This window comes from Zootoca vivipara, chromosome 9 (genome assembly GCF_965207765.1).
Source record: "Zootoca vivipara chromosome 9, rZooViv2.hap1.1, whole genome shotgun sequence".
Classification (NCBI taxonomy): domain Eukaryota; kingdom Metazoa; phylum Chordata; class Lepidosauria; order Squamata; family Lacertidae; genus Zootoca; species Zootoca vivipara.
The window spans coordinates 59596426-59616839 of record NC_142592.1 but is presented as its reverse complement, the minus strand read 5'-3'; the positions used below and the strand labels follow the sequence as shown (position 1 = coordinate 59616839).

Below are 20414 nucleotides of genomic sequence, written 5' to 3'. Positions count from 1 at the left end.
GTGTGATTGGGAGACAGTGGAGGAAGAACTGTCCTCTCCCACTGAATTGATTCAGGGCCCAGTTGTAGGTCATGTCAGCCGCAGATTAGCCCTAGTGAGTGCTGATCTACTTATTGTATGGGGGGCACAGTCATACTCCACACAATAAGGTAAAGGTAAAGGACCACTGGGCGGTTAAGTCCAGTCAAAAGTGACTATGGGGTTGCGGTGCTTATCTCACTTTTCAGGCCGAGGGAGCCGGCGTTTGTCCACAGACAGCTTTCTGGGTCGTGTGGCCAGCATGACTAAACCACTTCTGGCGCAACGGGACACCGTGACGGAAGCCACAGTGCACAGAAATGCTGTTTACCTTCCCGCCGCAGTGGTAACTATTTATCTCTTTTTTAAATTGTATTTTTTAATTAATTTTTCAACAAGAGTAACAAAATATAATAAAAAACAAACAGTAACAAATGCAATAACATCCATAAACAAAGAGAATTATGCATAAAAAGAGAATTATGCATAAAACCATATCAATTCCATAAAGTGGGATTCTCCGAATCCCCTGACTCCCCCCCCCCCATTCCTGGTTCCCTAAATTTCTTATCAACTGCATATCATTTCTACTCCATTTTTTTTCTAATCTCAGATTTACTATACTATTTCTAAAATTACAAGTGTTCTTAAAATCCTGCCAATGTATTTATCTGTTTACAATACTTTTGCAAATACATTTTCCATTCTTTTTAAAATATCTTGTCATCTTGATTTCTGACCTTTCCAGTTAGTTTTGCCATTTCAGCATAATCCATTAACTTGGTTTGCCACTCTTCTTTAGTCGGGACTGCTGCTTCTTTCCATCTTTGGGCTAACAGCATTTGAGTGCGGCACCTATTTATCTACTTGGACTGGCGTGCTTTCGAACCGCTAGGTTGGCAGGAGCTGAGACAAAGCAACAGGAGCTCACCCCATTGCGGGGATTCGAACCGCCGACCTTGTGATCGGCAAGCCCAAGAGGCTCAGTGATTTAGACCACTAAGCCAGATTGGCATTATTTACTCGGCTAGAGCGAAGCAAGTTAAGATGTGAGGCTGCAAATATTTGACAGAAGCCGATCATATAATGGCCGCCACATACTAGTTAATTTTCAACACGTTGGGAAATAAAAGATCAAAGGCAAAATCAGGAAACATCATTCCACATGTTCCTAAACAGTCACAGCGGTAAGTGAATGACAGCATCTGTTTTACTAAGGATCTTGAGGGTGGGTTTGTTTTAATATTCAAGTGTGGTTGCTGACAGAGCAGGAAAAAAGGCCTTCTCAGCTCTTCTGCTTTTGACTGTTGTCACTTGACGTGCAGAAATCAGAAAACGGTGCAGCTTGCCATGGTGTGGAGATGAGCACGATCGCCTGCTAGATGTCTTCATGCAAAGGTGCTGTTGCAGGTTTCCTTAGACGGTCTGGTTAAAAACTTGGCAACCCTGTTTTTGAAGGGTTCCGTCTGCAGTGCAAAATGTACAGGCTCCTGTGGGTTGCAGAATAAGAGATGTTTCTGCAAATTGATTCTCTTGCTCTAGGCAGGTTCAGCACCAGGTAACACAGCCAGGTCTAGGACATGCCAGCCCCACCTCCTTGTCGCTTGTCTCTTTCCCTGTTCTCAACTTTTTCAGGTTGGTTCCATCCATCTGCTTGGACTTGGATAGGGTGGAGGGGAAAGAGGAGCCAGAGGGGCTTGAAAAGCACCAAATGGGGCAGGTTGGCAGAATACGGAGGGGGGGATCATGCCAAAAAAAAACACCCCAGACCTAGCCCTGGTTTTAGAGCAGAAACAGTAAGAGTTAATCAAATGGATTTCCTGTTAAATGGCAACATACGAAGGCGTACCTGATTAACTAGATAAAAGAATTCCTTCCAGTAGCACCTTAGAGACCAACTAAGTTTGTCATTGGTATGAGCTTTCGTGTGCATGCACACTTCTTCAGATACCACATGAAATCTCATACCAATGACAAACTTAGCTGGTCTCTAAGGTGCTACTGGAAAGAATTTTTTTTAATTTTGTTTCGACTACGGCAGACCAACACGGCTACCTACCTGTAACTGATTAGCTAAAAGCAGTGATAAATTTACGTGTGATATTTGTTTTGAATTTTTTTTACTGATTTTATCTGTGTTTTAGTAATGGTTATTTCACGCGCACACACAGAATAGTTTTGCAGATTACAGCTGTGTTTTATCTACAGTTTTATTGTACACACTGCTTACGAGAGGTCATGATTAGGCAGCGTATATAGCTTTGTACATAAAATAGTGATAATGAGATTATGACAGTCGACCACATTTCCCTTCCCTTTCTTCTGTTGGTGGTGGGGTGGGGTGAGGGGAACATATTTGCCACACCCTCCACCCCTCGAAGAAGAGGAATCAAAGAATTGTAGGAGAGACGTTATCTTCTGTAGAGGAGCAGTCTGGGCACCACATGGGGGCATTTTGCCCAGTAGGAGAGAAGTGACACTTAGGCTATTTAAGCCTTCTTCACCCCACATTTCCCCCTCTTTCCTTTCCGGACACCCACCCTCCCACCCTTTTTGCAGTGTGGGGTTTGCTAGCTACCCTTTCTTTCAGTTATGTTGACTGGCAGATCCTTCAGTTGTTCGGCGGTTCGAATCCCCGCATATGGGGTGAGCTCCCATTGCTCTGTCCCAGCTCCTGCCAACCTAGCAGTTTGAAACCACGCCAGTGCAAGTAGATAAATAGGTACCACTGCAGCAGGAGGGTAAACAGTGTTTCCGTGCGCTCTGCTTTCTGTCACGGTGTTCTGAAGTGGTTTAGTCTCGCTGGCCACATGACCCTGAAAGCTGTCCGTGGATAAACGCCAGCTCCCTTGGCCTGAAGCGAGATGAGTGCCACAACCCCATAGTCACCTTTGACGGCACTTAACCATCCAGGGTCCTTTACCTTTTTTTAAAAAAAACCTTTAATAAATATAACCTGTTTCCCCACATTCGTGTTGCCCTGAATCTTCTTTTGGTGTGATGGCAATAGCTGTACTTAGATGGCGGGTGAAAATGTGCTTCTTTGTCCAGGCGTTTTTTAAAACCTGAGGGCGTTGCTGTTGGTTGGAGCTGAGACTCTGGGACTCAGCTATACAGCTGCAAATATGACGTTTTAAGCGTGCTTTAAGTGCATTATACAAATGTGACAGTAGATGGCGATGGTGAGCTAATGGGAAATTCAATATATATTTTAAAACTTTTTTTAAAAAAAGCATTCTCACAGCATTTTAAAAAATATGTCTAGACTCAGCCTTAGTGTTCCTGTTTTGTCATGGAGGGATGGTTCTCTTTTATGTTTTGCATTACTGTTTATATTATACGAGGTGCTGTTAAGCTGCCATGCACTTTGAGCTGCAGGAAGGAGCAGGGGAGAAAGACTCTGATAAAATATATAAATATTACCACTAGCAAGCACAAATTTCTTTCTTTCCTTTCCGTTTATTCATATTCTGCCCTTCTTCGCAAAGTTGCCCAGGGTAGCAAACACAAAAGATGTGTATTGGGGGAGGGGAGAGAAAATACAATTTAAAATATTGTTATAAGGGGCTCAAAACACACTTGCTGTAGAGGAAAGCCTGCAAATAGGTTCCTTAACCTGGGACTCTGGGAGACCACATTATGAGTTCTGCACAAAGGGGTCCAGCAGAGACTGCCCCCAGACTGTCAGTATTTTGCTGGAAGGATTCTGGGTCATCCTGGAACTTTAGGTTTGCCCAGTGGATTAAAGTGCTCTCCTGCAAACTTCAATAACCTTGCTTTGAAAAAAGGGAAAGAAACGAACTTTTTGCCATTTGGAAAAGTGATGGGGAAATGCACTGCAAAGCATGGGACTGATTAATGATTAACAAGAAGGTTTGTAAAATAAATAAATAAACACCCTGCAAGCAAATCAGGTTGAGTTCAGGATGCAGGGTGATGGGACTGCAACTGCAACTGATCTGTAACCAAATCAGAACAAACGCTAAGTAAAGACCAGCCATAAGGTAAAAAAGTAAAAGACCCCTGGATGGTTAAGTCCAATCAAAGGTGACTATGGGGTTGCGGTGCTCATCTTGCTTCCAGGCCGAGGGAGCTGGCGTTTGTGCACAGACAGCTTTCTGGGTCATGTGGCCAGCATGACTAAACCCCTTCTGGCGCAACGGGACACCGTGACGGAAACCAGAGTGCACGGAAATGCCGTTTACTTTCCTGTCACAGCGGTACCTATTTATCTACTTGCACTGGGGTGCTTTTGAACTGCTACATTGGCAGGAGCTGGGACAGAGCAACGGGAGCTCACCCCGTTGTGGGGATTCAAACCGCCGACCTTCTGATCAGCAAGCCCAAGAGACTCAGTGGTTTAGATCACAGCACCACCCTCATCCAGACATAAGGCCTCTGCGGACTTGTGGTTGTTTTGAGGGTGCCTTCTGCAAAATGCCATTGACACCATAACAGCGCAGCAGCGGTGGATTTATAATGGACCGTCCACACACACCATCCTGCTCTATTAGTTGTTCTGCGATGCTTCCCCAATTTTATTGCATTATTGCTGTCAGAAGGGGAGCTATAGCACAACCAAAGCAAAATAACGGACAAACCTGGAACATTTGTGGTGCGACCATTTTTAGGATTGCAGCACAGGGGCGTAGCATGGGAGGGTGCCAGAGGGTCGTGTCCCTGGATGCACAAATTTTGAGGGTGTGTGAACCTGGCGCCCCCAAGAAAGTGCCCTCAGTGCGGTGTGGCCAGTGCTCTTTTCTGAAGGACCGCATTGACCAGTCATGTTCCCCCCTGTGTGGGTGGGCAGACGGTTCAGCTTGGCCCCATTTTGCTCCAGTGGAGGTGAGGTTGCTCTGGCAGTGGCGACCCCCCGCCTGGTGCCTGCACACCTGCCATGGGTGCCGGCAATGAACGCTATGCCACTGTTTCAGTAGGAAGCCACAGGACATCATACCCCAGTCCGAAATTAAACAGCATGTATACAACAATTTTTAGCAGATGCAAACAGTGTTTTAGGGTTTTGTAAAGTTTATTATTATTTCATTTTATAATAAAACAGAGACAAGAGTTGTAAAACCCGTATTGAAAGCAAGATCGTGTATGTGCCCTGGTGCCATCATGAAAAGGATGCCTGGAGGAGTCCATAGTGTTGCCCACTCAGCTGCTGTTGGACTCCAACTCCCATCATCCCTGACAATGGGCCATACTGGCCAGGGCTCATGGGAGTTGTAGTCCAACAGAGGGCACCCTATTTGTTGCCCCAGGACTCCAACTGCTGTGCAAGCTTTATGCAAGCAAAGCAAAACAAATGCTCAGTTAAACAGTTCATCTAGAGGAGCCAGTGTTCATTATCTTAGTTTCACTGTGTACATATTTTGCCTTTAATGAGCACAACAGTACAACATTTCGGATCCTGTTAGGGGTTAATGGCACTCGACTGGCCAGAACTCAAGGTAATCAAAGACCTGCAGGGATTAAAATTGTTTAGGGAATTACTCAGGACTCAAGTCTTTTTTACATGCTTAGCTAAAAAAGGAAGAGAGAGCAGAGGAGACATTCAGGTAGTGTGTGGTCCGATCCTGGTCTGAAATGGAAACTGAAGCCAAGATGAGTGATGGCATCAAGGTAGGCAACCCAAGGTTGTGCCTAGTTTATTGTCTGAAAAGCACTTGCAAGAATAGAGAGGAGAGCTGTAAAGAAAGATATGACCATGTCTTGAAATGGGGCAGTGTTCTGGGTTATTTATTTTGGCTCAAGGTCCCCCTGTTTCTTGTTTCTTTCTCCTGCTCAGCAGGTCACTGCTGAATATAACAAAAGTTTCACTGACTTCTTCTAAGAAAGAAGTACATTCAGTTCTGTTCTTTCCCCGTGTTCTCTTGGTTTTGTGTCTCTCGTAAGAGATCCTTTCATTGCTCCAAAACTGCAATGCCTTTATTCCAAAAGAAACTCCGATATGGGTTAGATTTGAGGAGAGAAGCCAATGGATTTGCCACTAACAGGATCACCGAGGTATGGATAGCAATAAAGCCATAAAGATGCCAAGAGATGGAAAGAGATGGGAGGGAAGATCAGAATTGTAAATGGGGAGAAAAGTCATCTAATGGGAATGTTAAAAACAAACAACCAGAGCTTTGGGTTGATGAAGAGATGGGAAGCTTGCTCAGCGCAGGAAATATATGACGTTACATTTATCTTACAGCCATGAGGACTAGAAGAGTCCTTCTTTTTCAAAAAAGCATTTTAAAGAATGTTGGGATTTGCAAGATTCTAACATACACACACAAAGCCTTTAGGTTGCATGCCATCAAATCCTAGACTGTAGCATGTTTTGGGTTTTTTTGTTTCTTCGCTGGCTCACTTTGAACTAACAGATCAAACGATTAAAAGAGTCGCACTGTACAAGCATTCTAAAAATGCTGCTCCCTTTAATGACCTGACGGAACATCCAAAATAATTGTGTAACCAGAAGTTCAGGGAAATAAAACACCTGATGTTCTTTTAAAGCATTCCTTGGCATGGAGTTTGCAGGACTTTTGTGTATTGTATTTTCCGGCAAGCAGATTTTCATAACCAACGCTGCAATGGGGATGGTGTGTGTGTAGCGGGGGGTTGGGGGCATGATATCTCTCCCGTGTTGCACCTAAAACTTTTCTTAAAGGAACAGCCAGCACTTCCAAATCGCAGCACTCAGTTTGTATATTTGAGGGCACATGGAGTTAACTAGCAAAATGCCAGTCATTATTTTTGCATGTGTGCACGTGCATGTGTGTAAAGGGGGCTTGAAGCTGCTGAGAGACAAACTGTACACCTCTGCAAGGCATTGCCATAGAATCAGAGGATCACAGTACCATAGACAACTCTCTGCAAAGCAAGGATGGAGTTTGGTACTATGGCACTTTGAGCTTGCCCAAAATTTGGCGCTCCTCCCCCAGTCCTTGCACCCTGCCAGGCTTTGGGAAGGAGGTGTGAGGGCTCTGATAGGGTCCTAGAGTCCACTGACTTCCTTCCCTATGCTGGGCAAGCATCACCCGGACTTTTGGAAGGAGATGGGGGGACTCTAGGACCCTGCCAGAGCCCTCATGCCTCCTTCCCATAGCCAAGCAAATGCTTCACAGGTGCCCTCTCCGCTCGGCACTCAGTGTGGGTGAACTGATTGTGCTGCCCTAAAATTACCTCTGTGCTCAGTGCGGGGCCTTCTATGCATGATGGAGGAATGGCACCTCTAATAAACAGCTGTTCAGATGCCACTTAAATATCTCGAGTGAAGGAGAGCCTTGCCAAACAGCTCTTAGCACAGGACATTTTGCCTGATGTTCAACCAAAATCCACTTCCTTCTACAGCTCCCACCTCCATTTGCTCCACTACTTGCCCTCCAGGAAACTTGATCTTTAGTGCTGAATTGGAACAAACAGCAACCGGGTTTCCTGCAGATTGCTGTTAGTTCTGATTTAGCGCTAAAGAATGGCTTTCCCAGGGGATGGTGGCTGAGCAAAGGCAAAGCCACTTGGACCCATGTATAGAAAGTGGGAGTCATTGGGCCTAAGCTGGAAAAGGTTGCCCACCCCATTGTACAGTGCAGATCTTTCAACTACGGCCAAACTGTTATGGTACGTGTGTAATATTTTGATGGTTTCCATTGGGAAGAACAGTGTTGCCCCTGCTCTCTAAGCAGTTTCTGGGGCAGCTCTACACAGCATTCGCTTCCTTGGGAAGAGAAAGTGCCAGTGGAAGCCAGTACTGCCCTACCAATCCACGTAGCTGGGCAGGCTTGCCTAAACAGAAATAGTTATAGCAGGCGCCAAAAAAGAGTACACCTACCTGTTGTCAGTTGGGGTCGTGGACTGGCTGGATGCAGAAGGCACCAGCCGGGGAATCCCCCAAGGGACGAAAGTTCAGAGCCTGGAGATTGGTGATTAGAGAGTGAAGGGTAGGAATAAGAGGTGTCAAAAGCCGAAGAGGTTTAGTGAGCAGAGAGAATCTGTGGCAGAGAGAAGTCCAGAATCAGAAGATGAAGCAGGAGAGGAGGTAAACCAAGAGGCAGAGATGAGGCAGGCTGCTGAAGAAGCCAGGGTGTCACCCCCTTCTGCTGCGGCAATCTACCCTCCCTGCCCCCAGTCTCCCAGAACCAGAAGTAGTATGAAGAGAGTTGAGCAGAGACAGACAAGGCAAAGAAGTCTCAGGCTGCTTGGGAAGGACTTGGGGGAAGAGGAAACTTAGAGAGCTTCTCTAAGTGGAAAGTGGAGTTCTTCAGTCCTCACAACTGCCTCATTGAGGCAAGATCTACTGGGAGGATTTGCTATGCCCTTTCGGCCCGAGCTGTTTTGTTTCTTTGAATAAAGAGTTACGGTAACTTCATTGACACCGTGTGAGTTATTGCTGACCTGCTCCTGACTCCTGCCTTGACAGTTGGCAGGGAGTCCCAATGTGTTGGTGCTGCCACACCAATATTGATTCTTTACAAAGGCAGAGCAAGTGTTTCTTGGCACCTGCAGATTGAAGCGGTCAAGTGGGTAAGGTAAACTGGTCCCGAGTTGCTAAGAGCTTTACATAGCAATAATAACACCTTGAACAAGCAGCTGTCTCTCCTGCAAACCAGCAGAACTTCTCCCCAGAAAGTGGCGCTGCAGTCTCAAGTTGCCTTCAGTCGTCATCTCTCCCCCCCTGTCTATTGTTTGATTCTCATTCACAATCCTGTGCCCTCCCCTTCCCATCACCCATTTCTGATAGGTATCTCATCATTCAAACTCAACAAACAGATGGCCAACTAACTCCCAACCATTGTCACTCCTCCCCTGACCATTATAGGCTATTATAATCATAGCAGGGTTATGGGATGCCCCACTTCTTTTCAAGGAATGTAATTTAGCCTAACCTTAAATGAAGCTATCCCACTTCCCTTTCCTCTTCTTCCTACGTTAAGCACCACCCAGCAAAAAGAAAAGCCAGCAGAAGTCATTATGTGTTTGGACTAAATAAGAGAATGAACTTGTATTGCAGAGAGAGAGAGAGAGAAAGAGAGAGAGAGAGAAAGAGAGAGAGAGGATCTCAAATGTATTACCTGAGTCCAGATATGTACCTGGGTTTTATATTTGTATCCAGAATAAAGAATCTCTGTGTACTTATTTAGGTAAGAATCTGCAGGATCAGGGACGCGGGTGGCGCTGTGGTCTAAACCACAGAGCCTAGGGCTTGCCGATCAGAAGGTCAGCAGTTCGAATCTCCATGGCGGGGTGAGCTCCCATTGTTCGGTCCCAGCTCCTGCCCATCTAGCAGTTTGAAAGCACGTCAAGTGCAAGTAGATAAATAGGTACCGCTCCGGCGGGAAGGTAAACAGCGTTTCCATGCGCTGTTCTGGTCCACCAGAAGCAGCTTAGTCATGCTGGCCACATGACCCAGCGGGAAGGTAAACAGCGTTTCTGTGCGCTGCAACCCCAGAGTCGTCCGTGACTGGACCTAATGGTCAGGGATACCTGCAGGATCAAGACATGGAGAAAATAGAGCTTTTTCAGCAGGGTACATGCTTTGAATCTCAGCATATTTCCTCTCTCTTTCTGGGTGATGTGCAGAGGATCTCTCTGCACATACCAAGATTAGTGGTGAACACATTGAGCCCAGTATAATTTGCAATGTGCCTGTTGAATTACGAATCCACTGGCATAAACTTGGGTGGAAATTAGGAACAGAGAAAGCTGGCTTATACTGAGCCAGCCTGCTGTCTCATCTAGATCAAGATTCTTGTGAGTTTGGACGGGATGTGTTTGTGTTAGGCTGTATGCCCCAGTCCCTTCTAATTCCTGGATCCAGCAAGGGTTAAAATCTACCGGTAATGGAGGATGCAATTGTTGGAATGGCCAGGCCAGCTCCTTGGTGACTTAATGGTCCTCTAAGTGTGGTGTGGGTTGTTAGGATAACAAAGGAAGTGGCTTTGTGCCAGAGGTGTGTGTGTGAGAGAGCTAGGCTAGAAGCAGAATGCAGGCAGAAACCTGAGTGGGAGAGACATGCTTGATTTATGCTTGAATCCAAGGCTGTGGCTATGGGAAAAGCAAGACCTTCTTGGGGCCTCAGGCTAAGGTTATATATATGTGTAAATAAACTATATAGCCTAAAAACACTACCATCTCCCTCATTCCAGGAAAACCGAATCCTGGGTAAGTGCCTGGAAGCTCTGGAATTGTAAACTGGCTGGAGATTGGGATAGCATGCAACAATATCCTGGCAGGGTTTCAGACAGGGGGCACTGTCCATCGCTGAAGTTCCGCTGGTGCAACAAACCGATGGAATGCTCTCTTCATCATTTGCCCCTTCCACCCTGAAATATACTCGGAGTCGAGAGTGAATTTCATGCTCTTTATTCAGATCATAGTCATCAAGGAGGAGAAGAGAAGACGAGTGGCTCTTTTCCCAAAACCATCTGCTTATATACATTATTTACACAATGGGCCTTGCGTGATTGGCTACTTCAGGGCTACACCTGTGGGCCAATTATATTGTGGATTGACTTCTGCCTGCAGCCTGATTGGCTGCTCCTACAGGCCAATCAGGTAGCAGATTCACTTCTGCCAGCCGCCTGATTGGCTGCTCCAGCAGGCCAATCAGGTTGCGGATTCACTTCCACCTGGAGTTGGATTGGGTAGCTCCCGCTGATTCTGAATCCTATTGTTCTAGGATTCAGCTCAGTACATAACACACCCCTTCATGCACCCCCAAAATCAGTTCCAGTTTCTGGGGGCCTCTGAAGTAGTTTGTGGAAGCATGCAGCAGGAGGCGAGGAAATGGAGGTCTCCTTGGGCAAGCAAAACTCAGCCTTCACAGTGTTAGATGCAACCCCAGCCTGACCTAGAGATGGTGGGGGTTGAACTTGAGACCTTCTGCTATAAAGTTATTTGTTACCACCAGATTTCAAAGTGTCTGAATTTATTGCACATCACCGAAGTGCATCTGGGGAATGTGGCATGCACGATGCAACGTTCTTTTCCAACACATGCATCACGGTATCATGGCACTGCATTTTATGATTGGTTGTGATCTCATGTTGTTTGCTCATAAACTTCTTGTATCAAACTAAGAAAACATTTTTTAAAAGAATCATTGGATCAGGGCTCACAATGCTTTGAAGAATTATGAAACTACTAGAGTTGACTTATGAATGTGCTAGTTTTTGAGTGGCATAATTAATCAACGGGTTGTCACTGATGCTAGTTACACTCAGAGCAGATCTATGGAAATAAATGGATATGGCCAGCTTAGGTTCATTACTTTCAGTGGGTCTGCTTTGAGAAGTTGGATACAACCCAATGTGTTTAGCCATATATCTCTATTTCCCTATATTGTCATATTCAGGAATAACGATTTGATTTGATTACTTTACTCAAAGGATCATCTTGCCCCATCTGTGCCTACACAATCACTTTGATCTGCAGAATTGGCACTTTTCCAAGTGAGGCCCTGAAGACTGGCTGTATTCATTTGCATCTTATAAAAGCAAATCAACATTGGTGGCTGCCCTTTTTCCAACAATAAATACCGGTAGTTCTGGTAGGATTCCTTCTAGCTGGAAGAGAGCAGTCGTAGTCATGCCCATTTTTAAAAAAGAGTCAAGCCAATGACCAAGGAAATTATGGAGCTTGCCGTCAATTATGGGTATTTATGCATGAACCAAGATCAGCAGTTTCTCTGAGTCAGGTGTGCCTAAGAGCCCAATCCTATGCATGTTTTCAGACGCTAATCCCATTGATTTCACTGCAGATTCTTTCCAGGTAGATAAACTGAAGGCATCATGCATCCATAAGCAGTTCCTTGTACTATGCAAGCTGTCTGACAGGTGAGCCCCTGTTGCTTATCAGGAGGGAAGAAGTGGCAGGGAAGTCATCGCAGTGCAAACACACTGGTTGGGAGCATTGGATTGGCTTCAATCATGGGTTTGCACCTCGCTGACCTCCCTGCCCACCTCATCCCACCCAGTAAACAATAGCTACCCACATGCAGGGAATGTAGTTTATTAGCTGTGTACCCCACCACCCCACCTGCAAGCTGTTTTTGCATACCACTCTATAGTGTTTTTAAACTTCGTCTTGTTATGACCAGTGCACTTCTTTTCATCTTTTCCTTTAAAAGGATGCTGGGACAGATGCAAATAACCACAAGGAAGATTCCACAGCCGATTCAAAAAGCACAATGAAAGGAGCTAAGGAGCCATCTATATTCTGTATGACCAAGCTGAGGGTAAGGAAAATGCTATGACTCTTTTGTCAATTAAAAACTGATTTGTTGCTGATGGATCTGCGCAGACCCCTTGAGGAAGTTGCCGAGCACCTAGGAAAGTTGGTTGACTTTCCTTTAAATCCTGTAAATTAATGAATACTGACCCTTGAGCTTCCGCCTCCTTTGCAGAGGAGAGGTGCCCCTTGCATAATTTACACACAAATGGTTGTGTGACCATTATCCAAATACCTGAGCATACCTGAACCGACGGCATGTTAAAGGGGAGAGAAGCAGACGTCTGTTATCTGCCCTCCTATCTCAATTAAGTAGCATGAAACAGAACAGTCAGTGTGGGCTAGATAATCCAAGAAAACTTGCATTACTCAACCCAAGGATTCTAATTTAAGATACTCATTAACGATTCAAGAGCAAAGCAAGTGAGGAAAACGGTAATTGTATTAACACAAATCAAGCAGTATTTGGTAACCAGCCCTTACATTGGATAGATGTCCCATGAACGAGGAGTGAGGAGCTCTTCTCAACCAAGGGCCACATTCTCTGATGGGTAACTTTCCCATGGGCCACATGCAGATTGTGGGCAGGGCCAGAGGCAAAAGTTGGTGGAAGCTTGGCTGTGGTTCTTCTTACTTTATATGGTAGGCTGGTCCCATTGGGACCGATGGGGTGGAAGGCAGAGAATAGGTGGAGCCAGAACCAATCGTAGATGAAGCCACCTCAACCTAGTCTTGCCCGCCTCCTTTACAAGGGGCAAGACTGAAGCCAAGGAGAAGGAAGTCAACTGGCAGTGCCATTCCCTAGACTGGTTGTAAGTAAGAAGGCAGGTAGGCACAGGCTGGATTTACTCTTGCAGTATAATAGTTGGGCTTTAATTTGTTTATATAAGATGAATATGCAAGGATTCGGCCACTTTATATGCTCCCCATTCAAATATTATCATGGAAGCTGCCACAGAATTAGAATCAAAATGCAGGCTGGATGAGGGGAGACTGAGGTTGGCAGGGCAGAGCACCATTCGCCTAAATGGACCAGCCTCCACTGATCCCACTCATGCCAAAAAATTAAAATAGAACACCTGTAGGTTCTACAGCTCCCCTTCTCCCATCTCGCCATCCTCCATCCAGGTAAGCAAGAGGCATAATCAGAGTTCAAGGACACATTCCAGCCAGGCAATTACACATGACGGTGCTCAGCAGGGCCAGGGAATGGTCTGGCTTGGAGAGAGGGGACAGAGGCTGAGTAGAGTCCCAACAGCCAGACCTTCTCTACCAGCCATAAGCCATTCACAGACTCCTGTGAACATGCTCTGAATACTAGGTATATGAAGGGCATAGATTGCATGTATGGGTACAAGGCCACAATCTCACTATATATTTAAAGCACCATGATGTCACTTCAACCCGTCATGGCTTCCCCCAAAGAACAATGGGAGCTGTAGTTTGTTAAAGGTCTTGGCAGTTGCTAGGAGACCCCTATTCCCCCCTGGTAGTTTAACAGTCAATCCGTCTTCCCAGGGAGTTCTGGGAACCGTAGCTCTGTGAGGGGAAAATAGGGGTTTCCTAACAGCTCCCAGAATTCTTTGGGCAAACCCAAGTCGTATCATCGTGCTTTAATTGTACGGTGTGAATGTGGCCTTTGTGGAGGGTGGGGTGGAACCAGTGAGTGCAACTATATCCCCACCTTCCACACGTTTATTTCTACATGTGTGAACACCTGAGCAGGGCTCATGTCAGTCCTGCATTTAAGAATCACCTCTGCTTCTTTGGTTAATGCAACGTCACAGCCGTTCCTTGGCTGTTGGCTCCATCTCTTTAATGCCAGGTGAGGAGAGTTCCCGAGAGAATCAAAGGAAGGAGCAAAGACTGCAGTTTATTTGGTTTCCTTAAGGGCACCGCTTCTCGAGATTTAAGTGCTTGGCATCGGCTCCATAGGCATGGGATAAAGGAAGAGAAGGACAGCCAACTGAATTGTGTTCCGGGTGTCAGCTTTATGATCTGTCCCAAGCAGAACTAATGGGATTAAGGCTTATCAGTACTGGATTTCCATGGCCTCTTTAAGTCTTAAGATTAAACATGACACTGTTGTTTCTCACTTTGTGTCAAGTAGACCCAGGGTCGTTCTCAGTGTCCTATTAGGGAGGACAGGAAAGGGGGCAATAATAACAGAGAGAGAAAGGGTCAATCAGACGCAGAGAGAAAAAGAGGTAATTTTGCATGCACACATGGAAGGGGGCAATCACACACACGGGGAATGAAGCAATCACATACCAAGAAAGGGGCAATTTCACATACAGTACACCTATGGAAATTGTTCACATGCACAGAGAAAAGGACAATTACATACACATGCACACTCACAGAGCTTGCCAACAGTCAGGAGCTTTATTGCAGGTCAGCAATAAAGCCGCTGCTGTCAGTGAAGTTAACTTTTTATTCAAAGAAACCCTGTGATCACAGCAACTCTTCCCAGTAGGTCTTGCCTCAAGGAGACAGTTGCAAGAACTGAAGGGCCACACCTTCCCAGTACTCTCGAAGGCTCAGACCTCCTCAGACTCTGTCGCCTTGTCTCTCTTTGCTCTTCATTCCTCTTCTGGTTCTGGGAGATCAGGGAGGAGGTGAGCTGGTCACACCAGGAGGGGGAGATTCCCTGGCCTCTTCAGCAGTGTGCCTCCTCTCTGCCTCTTGACCCCCCTCTGCTTCCGCCTCTGATTCTGAACTGCTGTCTGCCATAGCCTCTTCTTCCTCACTAAACCCTGTTGCCTCTTCAACTTCTGACACCTCCTCCTCCCAGTCTGCTCCCTCTTCTCCCTCTTGTCATTCCACCACCAAGCCCTTGGCTCTAAGCCTTCTTCCCCTGAGGGTTCCCCAGCTGGTGCCTCCCACCACTCCTCTGCATCCAGCCAGTCCATGACATTGACCATCAAGATTTGCAAGTGTTGCAAGATTTGTGTGTTCATTTGCCTAACCCCATTCCATTTGGCTACGATTGGATGGAGTCAGGAGGTGGAACATGTGAATATTCTTGCCCCTCTCCATACCTTTCCACCCTAAATTACAGGATAACTAGCCCTTCATTTTGCAATTTCAAGAGCTTGAAATCTACCTAACAAGGTCCTATTGTTGATTTAATGAGTTCTCCACATTCTCTTCTAGGTCTTTCTGGTGTCGTTATCTTTTGCTTATCTCGCCAAGACCATGTCTGGGGCTTACATGAACAGCATGCTCACACAGATTGAACGACGGTTCAACATCCCTGCCTCGTTGGTTGGTGTGATAAATGGAAGCTTTGAAATGGGTATGCAAGTGAAAAGGTTGATGAGAATTCAATCAAAGCTTAACAGGCATGTCTAAATGCATAGAAAGACCAATCCAGGAATAGTGGACATCCTTTTTTCCTGGCAAGATCCACATCGCTTCAGTTGTAACCTGTTGAGGGCCACATGCCTTTGATTGGAAGAATCAGAGCAATGATAGGTGGAGCTAGACACAAAAGTGTTCTGAACTATCTAGAATAAAGACCACTCTGCTTTTATCTTCGGCATGGCTACCTTGCATTCCCAAGTCTTTACAGAAGTAAACCCCATTGAGTATAATGGGGGGGGGGTCAGTCTCAAAAGTATATGCAGGGTGTATAAAAAGATTAGTACAACAGACCAATAGAGCTACTGCTCTAGAAAAGAAAAGAAAGCTCACTTTAGTGAGCTACATGCTAGGACGGTGCAACTCAGAAAAGCCCAACCTTGAACTGAATTGAGACAATTTGGGATGAATCCAGATCAGGTTGAAGAAAGTCTGGATTGTTCTGGAGCAGGTTGGAGTGAGTCGAATCGATCCGGAGTGATTGGTAGCTCAAAACACTCTCTCCGAGAGCCAGACAGGTTTTCACCAAATTGTTACAAAGCATGAGAATAATGCCTTGTTAGGAGAACACTATTAACTCATTCAGTGGCTAGTAGCCACGATTGCTATGTTCTTCATCCACAGTCAAAGGGAGTATACTTCTGAATATGAATTGCTGAAAACTGTAGGAGGGGAAAATGCTCTTGTACTTGGGTCCTGCTTGCACATAAGAAACAGAATCCCCATCTTGGATCCAACAAGATTGTGGAGGCAGCTTCAAGGGGGCACGCGATTGGATGAGGTGTTTAGGGCAGCCAAATAGCTTGGACTGCCTTTGCCTAACTCACCTATTGAGACTCATGGGACTGAAGAGTGAATAACTTTGGACGGATGATACTCTATGTTCTCTATTTCCACAGGCAACTTGCTGGTGATACCCTTTGTGAGCTACTTGGGATCAAAACTCCACAGACCACGCATGATTGCTATTGGTTGCATAGTTATGGCTTTGGGATGTTTTCTGATAGCACTACCTCATTTCTTGATGGGAAGGTAAATCCCAGTGCTCATACTTCTGAGGTATACCTGTCTATGTGCTCCTGTTGGAACCTTGGGCTCTTCTCCTTGAAATAACATTGAATAAGCAACCCACTTACCCCCCATTCATCCCATGCACACCTGAACATCAAATTAAAGGGGAAGGATTAAGAAATAAATCTGCAGAAGCAGTTAGTAAGGGGCCTCTGATTAATAGGATTTTAATTGTAATACCAGTGTTTTGATGGTGGGAGAGTTGTTTGTATTTGTGTAAAATCAGTGTGAACTTTTAAGAAATACATTTGCAGATGTACTTTAATCAAAGTTTTTTTGGGGGAAGTTGTATACTTGTTGGTATCTGTCTCTCTTGAGAGCAATGGATTGCGCTCCCCGAGTTGAAGACAAACCGCTGCAGAATCACAGCACCTGCTCTTTTTCCTTTAAAAATGTTTAGGGCTACTCTCATTTTGACTCAAGAAAATCATCATTTTATAGTTCAAATCGGGGAAAAATAAATACAGTAAATGGACAAAAGTACAAAGATTCACAAAATGTTTAGGGGTATGCATACCCCTGCGTCCCCCTAGAAAAAAAGCACTGACTAAATCACTATAAAAGGATGCTACTCTCATAACCCATAGCTATTGATCTGTTTCCGTAATGTGTAGCCACGAGAACATTGGAAGCTACCTTACACCCAGTCAGAACATTGGTCTATTTAGCTCATTATTATCTATTCATGACTGGCAGGAACTCTCTAGAGACAGAGAATCTCTCCCAACCAGACCTGGAGACACCAGGGAATCCACCTGGGACCTTCTGCATTCAAGGCAAACGCTCCGCAAATGAGCCACACTCATTTCAGGTGTACATTTTATTCTGACTCCACAGGTACCGCTATGAAAACTCTCTTTCTATATCTGAAAATTCTTCAACCATAGCTGTTTGCCTTGCAAATCATAGCCAGTTTTCCATGGTGACCGAACAACCCTCAGAAGGTGAGGTTCCTTCCTAGATTCATTTCTCAGTGTCTTTCTTTCTTTCTACTGTATTACCTTTGTAGGTGCCAGCTTTTGTAGTGTTTTTGATGCCTACTCTGCCTGTGTCTAGAGATGGCTAAATATGCCATTTTGGGTTTCTCTCATTTTCTCCAGCCTTTTCCAATCTTCAGCTGAGCTCTCCACATATCTGCATCCATTTGCATTTTTTTAATTTTTAAAAATGTCCTCATGAAAATCCAGCATTTTTGTGCTAATTTCTCCTGCTATACAAACACATGTTTGTGCACAATTTTGCCTAATGTGTACATTTGGGGCAAGCCATTTCCCCTAAAATAATGCATTGTTGTATGTTATAGTCACTGATGTATGTGTTTATATCAGGCATCCCCAAACTGCGGCCCTCCAGATGTTTTGGCCTACAACTCCCATGATCCCTAGCTATCAGGACCAGTGGTCAGGGTTGATGGGAATTGTAGTCCAAAACATCTGGAGGGCCAAAGTTTGGGGATGCCTGATTTATATGCACACTTTACCACAGTAAAATGCATTTTTGAACATATCACTTGGCTGGAAAACTGCCCTGCAAAATTCAGTCTATTGTTTCAGAAAATGCAAATTTGGTTAGGTCAACTTTAAATGAGAACTGAATCATATCCGTCCCCCCCCCCCCAAACACACACACCTTCCTGTGTGACTGGTGGCTGAGAGTTGGGACGGGTGTGGCGACAGACAGTGCCATAGCACCAGCACACATATTTTCTTTGTATGTGATTGAATGGCTCCACTGCAGGGCTCAGGATATTTTGCTGCCTGAAGACTTAACCCCATAAAAATAACTCAGACACTCCAAGTCTCCCTATTTTCCAGGGACAGTCCTGGCTTTACAGAAGCCATCCCATTTTCTCATTTGATCCTGGAATGTGCAGGTTTTCCTTAGAACGTCCCTATTTTCATCGGAGAAATGTTGGAGGGTATGGAGTTATGGGACCCCCCTGAGCCAAGGAGATAAATAATTATACAACCTTTAGAAGACATCTGAAGGGAGTTTTTTAAATGTTTTTTTAATAAAAAAGTTTAATGCTTTGTTATGTTTTTATATATGTTGGAAGCCACCCCGAGTGGCTGAGGGCAACGCAGTTAGATGGGTGCGGTATGAATAATAAACATTTTATTATCGTGGAATAGAACGTCCCTCTTTTCATTGGAGAAATGTTGGAGGGTATGCAAAGCCAACGGGAGCCAGATTGGCAGTGACCTCCTTAGGAGAGAGATGGGGAAATTGTGACTTCAAGATTCCCCTGCAGTCCAACTGCCACCAGCCACAGCCAGCATGGTCACTGGCAAGGGATGGTGGAAGTCCAGCAACGTTCTGGGAGGCCACGGGTTCTCTGCTTCTGCCCTAGCCCAAAAGGGAATGGGAGAAGTAAAACAATATGCCGTGCAATCAGCTGATTTAACTTCTGAATTCAGGGACAGGAACATGTCACCTTGCCAGGCGCATCTGGTTACAGATGAATGGGGAGCATTAAAGTATTTCATTACCGGCAAAAATCCTCCATGGAGATTTCCCTTTCTTTCTTTTATCCCCAGAATGTCAAAAACAGGCTGGATCCTTGATGTGGGTTTTTGTGCTGGTGGGAAACATCGTCCGGGGAGTTGGTGAAACTCCCATCGCTCCTTTGGGCATTTCGTACGTGGAGGATTTCGCAAGGACGGAAAACTCTCCTTTCTACATCGGTAAACTTGAAAACACCCCTCCTCAGTATTGTGTGCTGGATTTAAAAATCAAACCAAGCTCTTATATACACTTGGGCCACATACACTGCATACATTTTAAGTACAAAGATGACACTTTAAACAACCATAGCTTCTTCCCCCAAAGAATTCTGGGAGCTGTGGTTTGTCAAGGATGCTAAGTGTTGTTAGGAGACCCCCTTATTCCTCTCACAGTTTCCAGAGGAGCTGAATCAATCCCTCTTCCAAGGGATCTCTGGGAACTGTAGCTCTTTGAGGAGAACAGGGCTTGCCTAACAACTCTCAGCACCCTACAGTTCCCAGAATTCTTTGGGGGAAGCTATGGCCGCTTAAAGTGGCATTAAAGAGCTTTATGGTGTGAATTGGTTTCTTCCAGAAAGTCATCCTGGCTTTGGATCAAAAGGGAGACTACAAATGCCTTAGAAAAAGTACATTTTGGGGGGTGTTCATGATGTAGTCCTCTGCATATTTATTCAGAAGGCAAATCCCACTCAGTGGAGGTTGATCATTTGGAGCAAATGAAGATAGCAAATGTTGAATAGATTATTGTATTTTAATGTTTTGTTGGAAGCTGCCCAGAGTGGTTGGGGAAACCCATCCAGGTGGGCAGGGTATAAATAATAAATTATTACTGCTATTATTATTATTATTATTATTATTATTATTATTATTATTATTAAAAATACACCTCTTTACCCTGGCTTTTGATGCTTGAGGTTTATATTGGCTCCCTTGGCCAATAACGCGAGATGAGCGCCGCAACCCCAGAGTCGGTCACAGCTGGTCCTAATGGTCAGGGGTCCCTTTACCTTTGTCATGCTGGCCACATGACCTGGAAGAACGCCGCTCCCTTGGCCAATAATGCGAGATGAGCGCCACAACCCCAGAGTTGGTCACGACTGGACTTAATGGTCAGGGGTCCCTTTACCTTTACCTTTTAAAGAATACATAAATGTTGGAGCCATGGGTGGTGCTTTCCCACAGATGGTGTGTAGACCACAGATTCTGTGTTGCTTCCATCTCCCAATAGCCAGCCAGCAT

General features: G+C 45.2%; 2 protein-coding genes across 8 annotated transcripts in view; one reads left to right on the top strand and one right to left on the bottom strand.

The window, feature by feature from the left end:
- IAPP (islet amyloid polypeptide) overlaps window positions 1-8271 on the bottom strand; it is a 29784-nt gene extending 21513 nt beyond the window's left edge. Inside the window, exon 1 of the mRNA XM_088652461.1 lies at window positions 7841-8271. The gene's annotated coding sequence lies outside the window, so the exon portion shown is untranslated. The remainder of the gene's footprint in view (window positions 1-7840) is intronic.
- LOC118091332 (solute carrier organic anion transporter family member 1A2) overlaps window positions 1-20414 on the top strand; it is a 47174-nt gene that overhangs the window by 7200 nt on the left and 19560 nt on the right. The window contains exons 3-8 of one of the 7 annotated variants that reach the window (XM_088652457.1): window positions 228-364; window positions 12137-12244; window positions 15394-15535; window positions 16500-16632; window positions 17509-17615; window positions 19209-19355. In XM_088652457.1, coding sequence (XP_088508583.1) covers window positions 228-364; window positions 12137-12244; window positions 15394-15535; window positions 16500-16632; window positions 17509-17615; window positions 19209-19355 — 774 coding nt within the window. Of the gene's footprint in view, window positions 1-227; window positions 365-928; window positions 1206-5334; window positions 5647-5743; window positions 6031-11820; window positions 11844-12136; window positions 12245-15393; window positions 15536-16499; window positions 16633-17508; window positions 17616-19208; window positions 19356-20414 lie in introns of those variants that run through there. The other 6 variants (XM_035128205.3, XM_088652458.1, XM_088652459.1 and 3 more) reach the window with 6 other exon arrangements.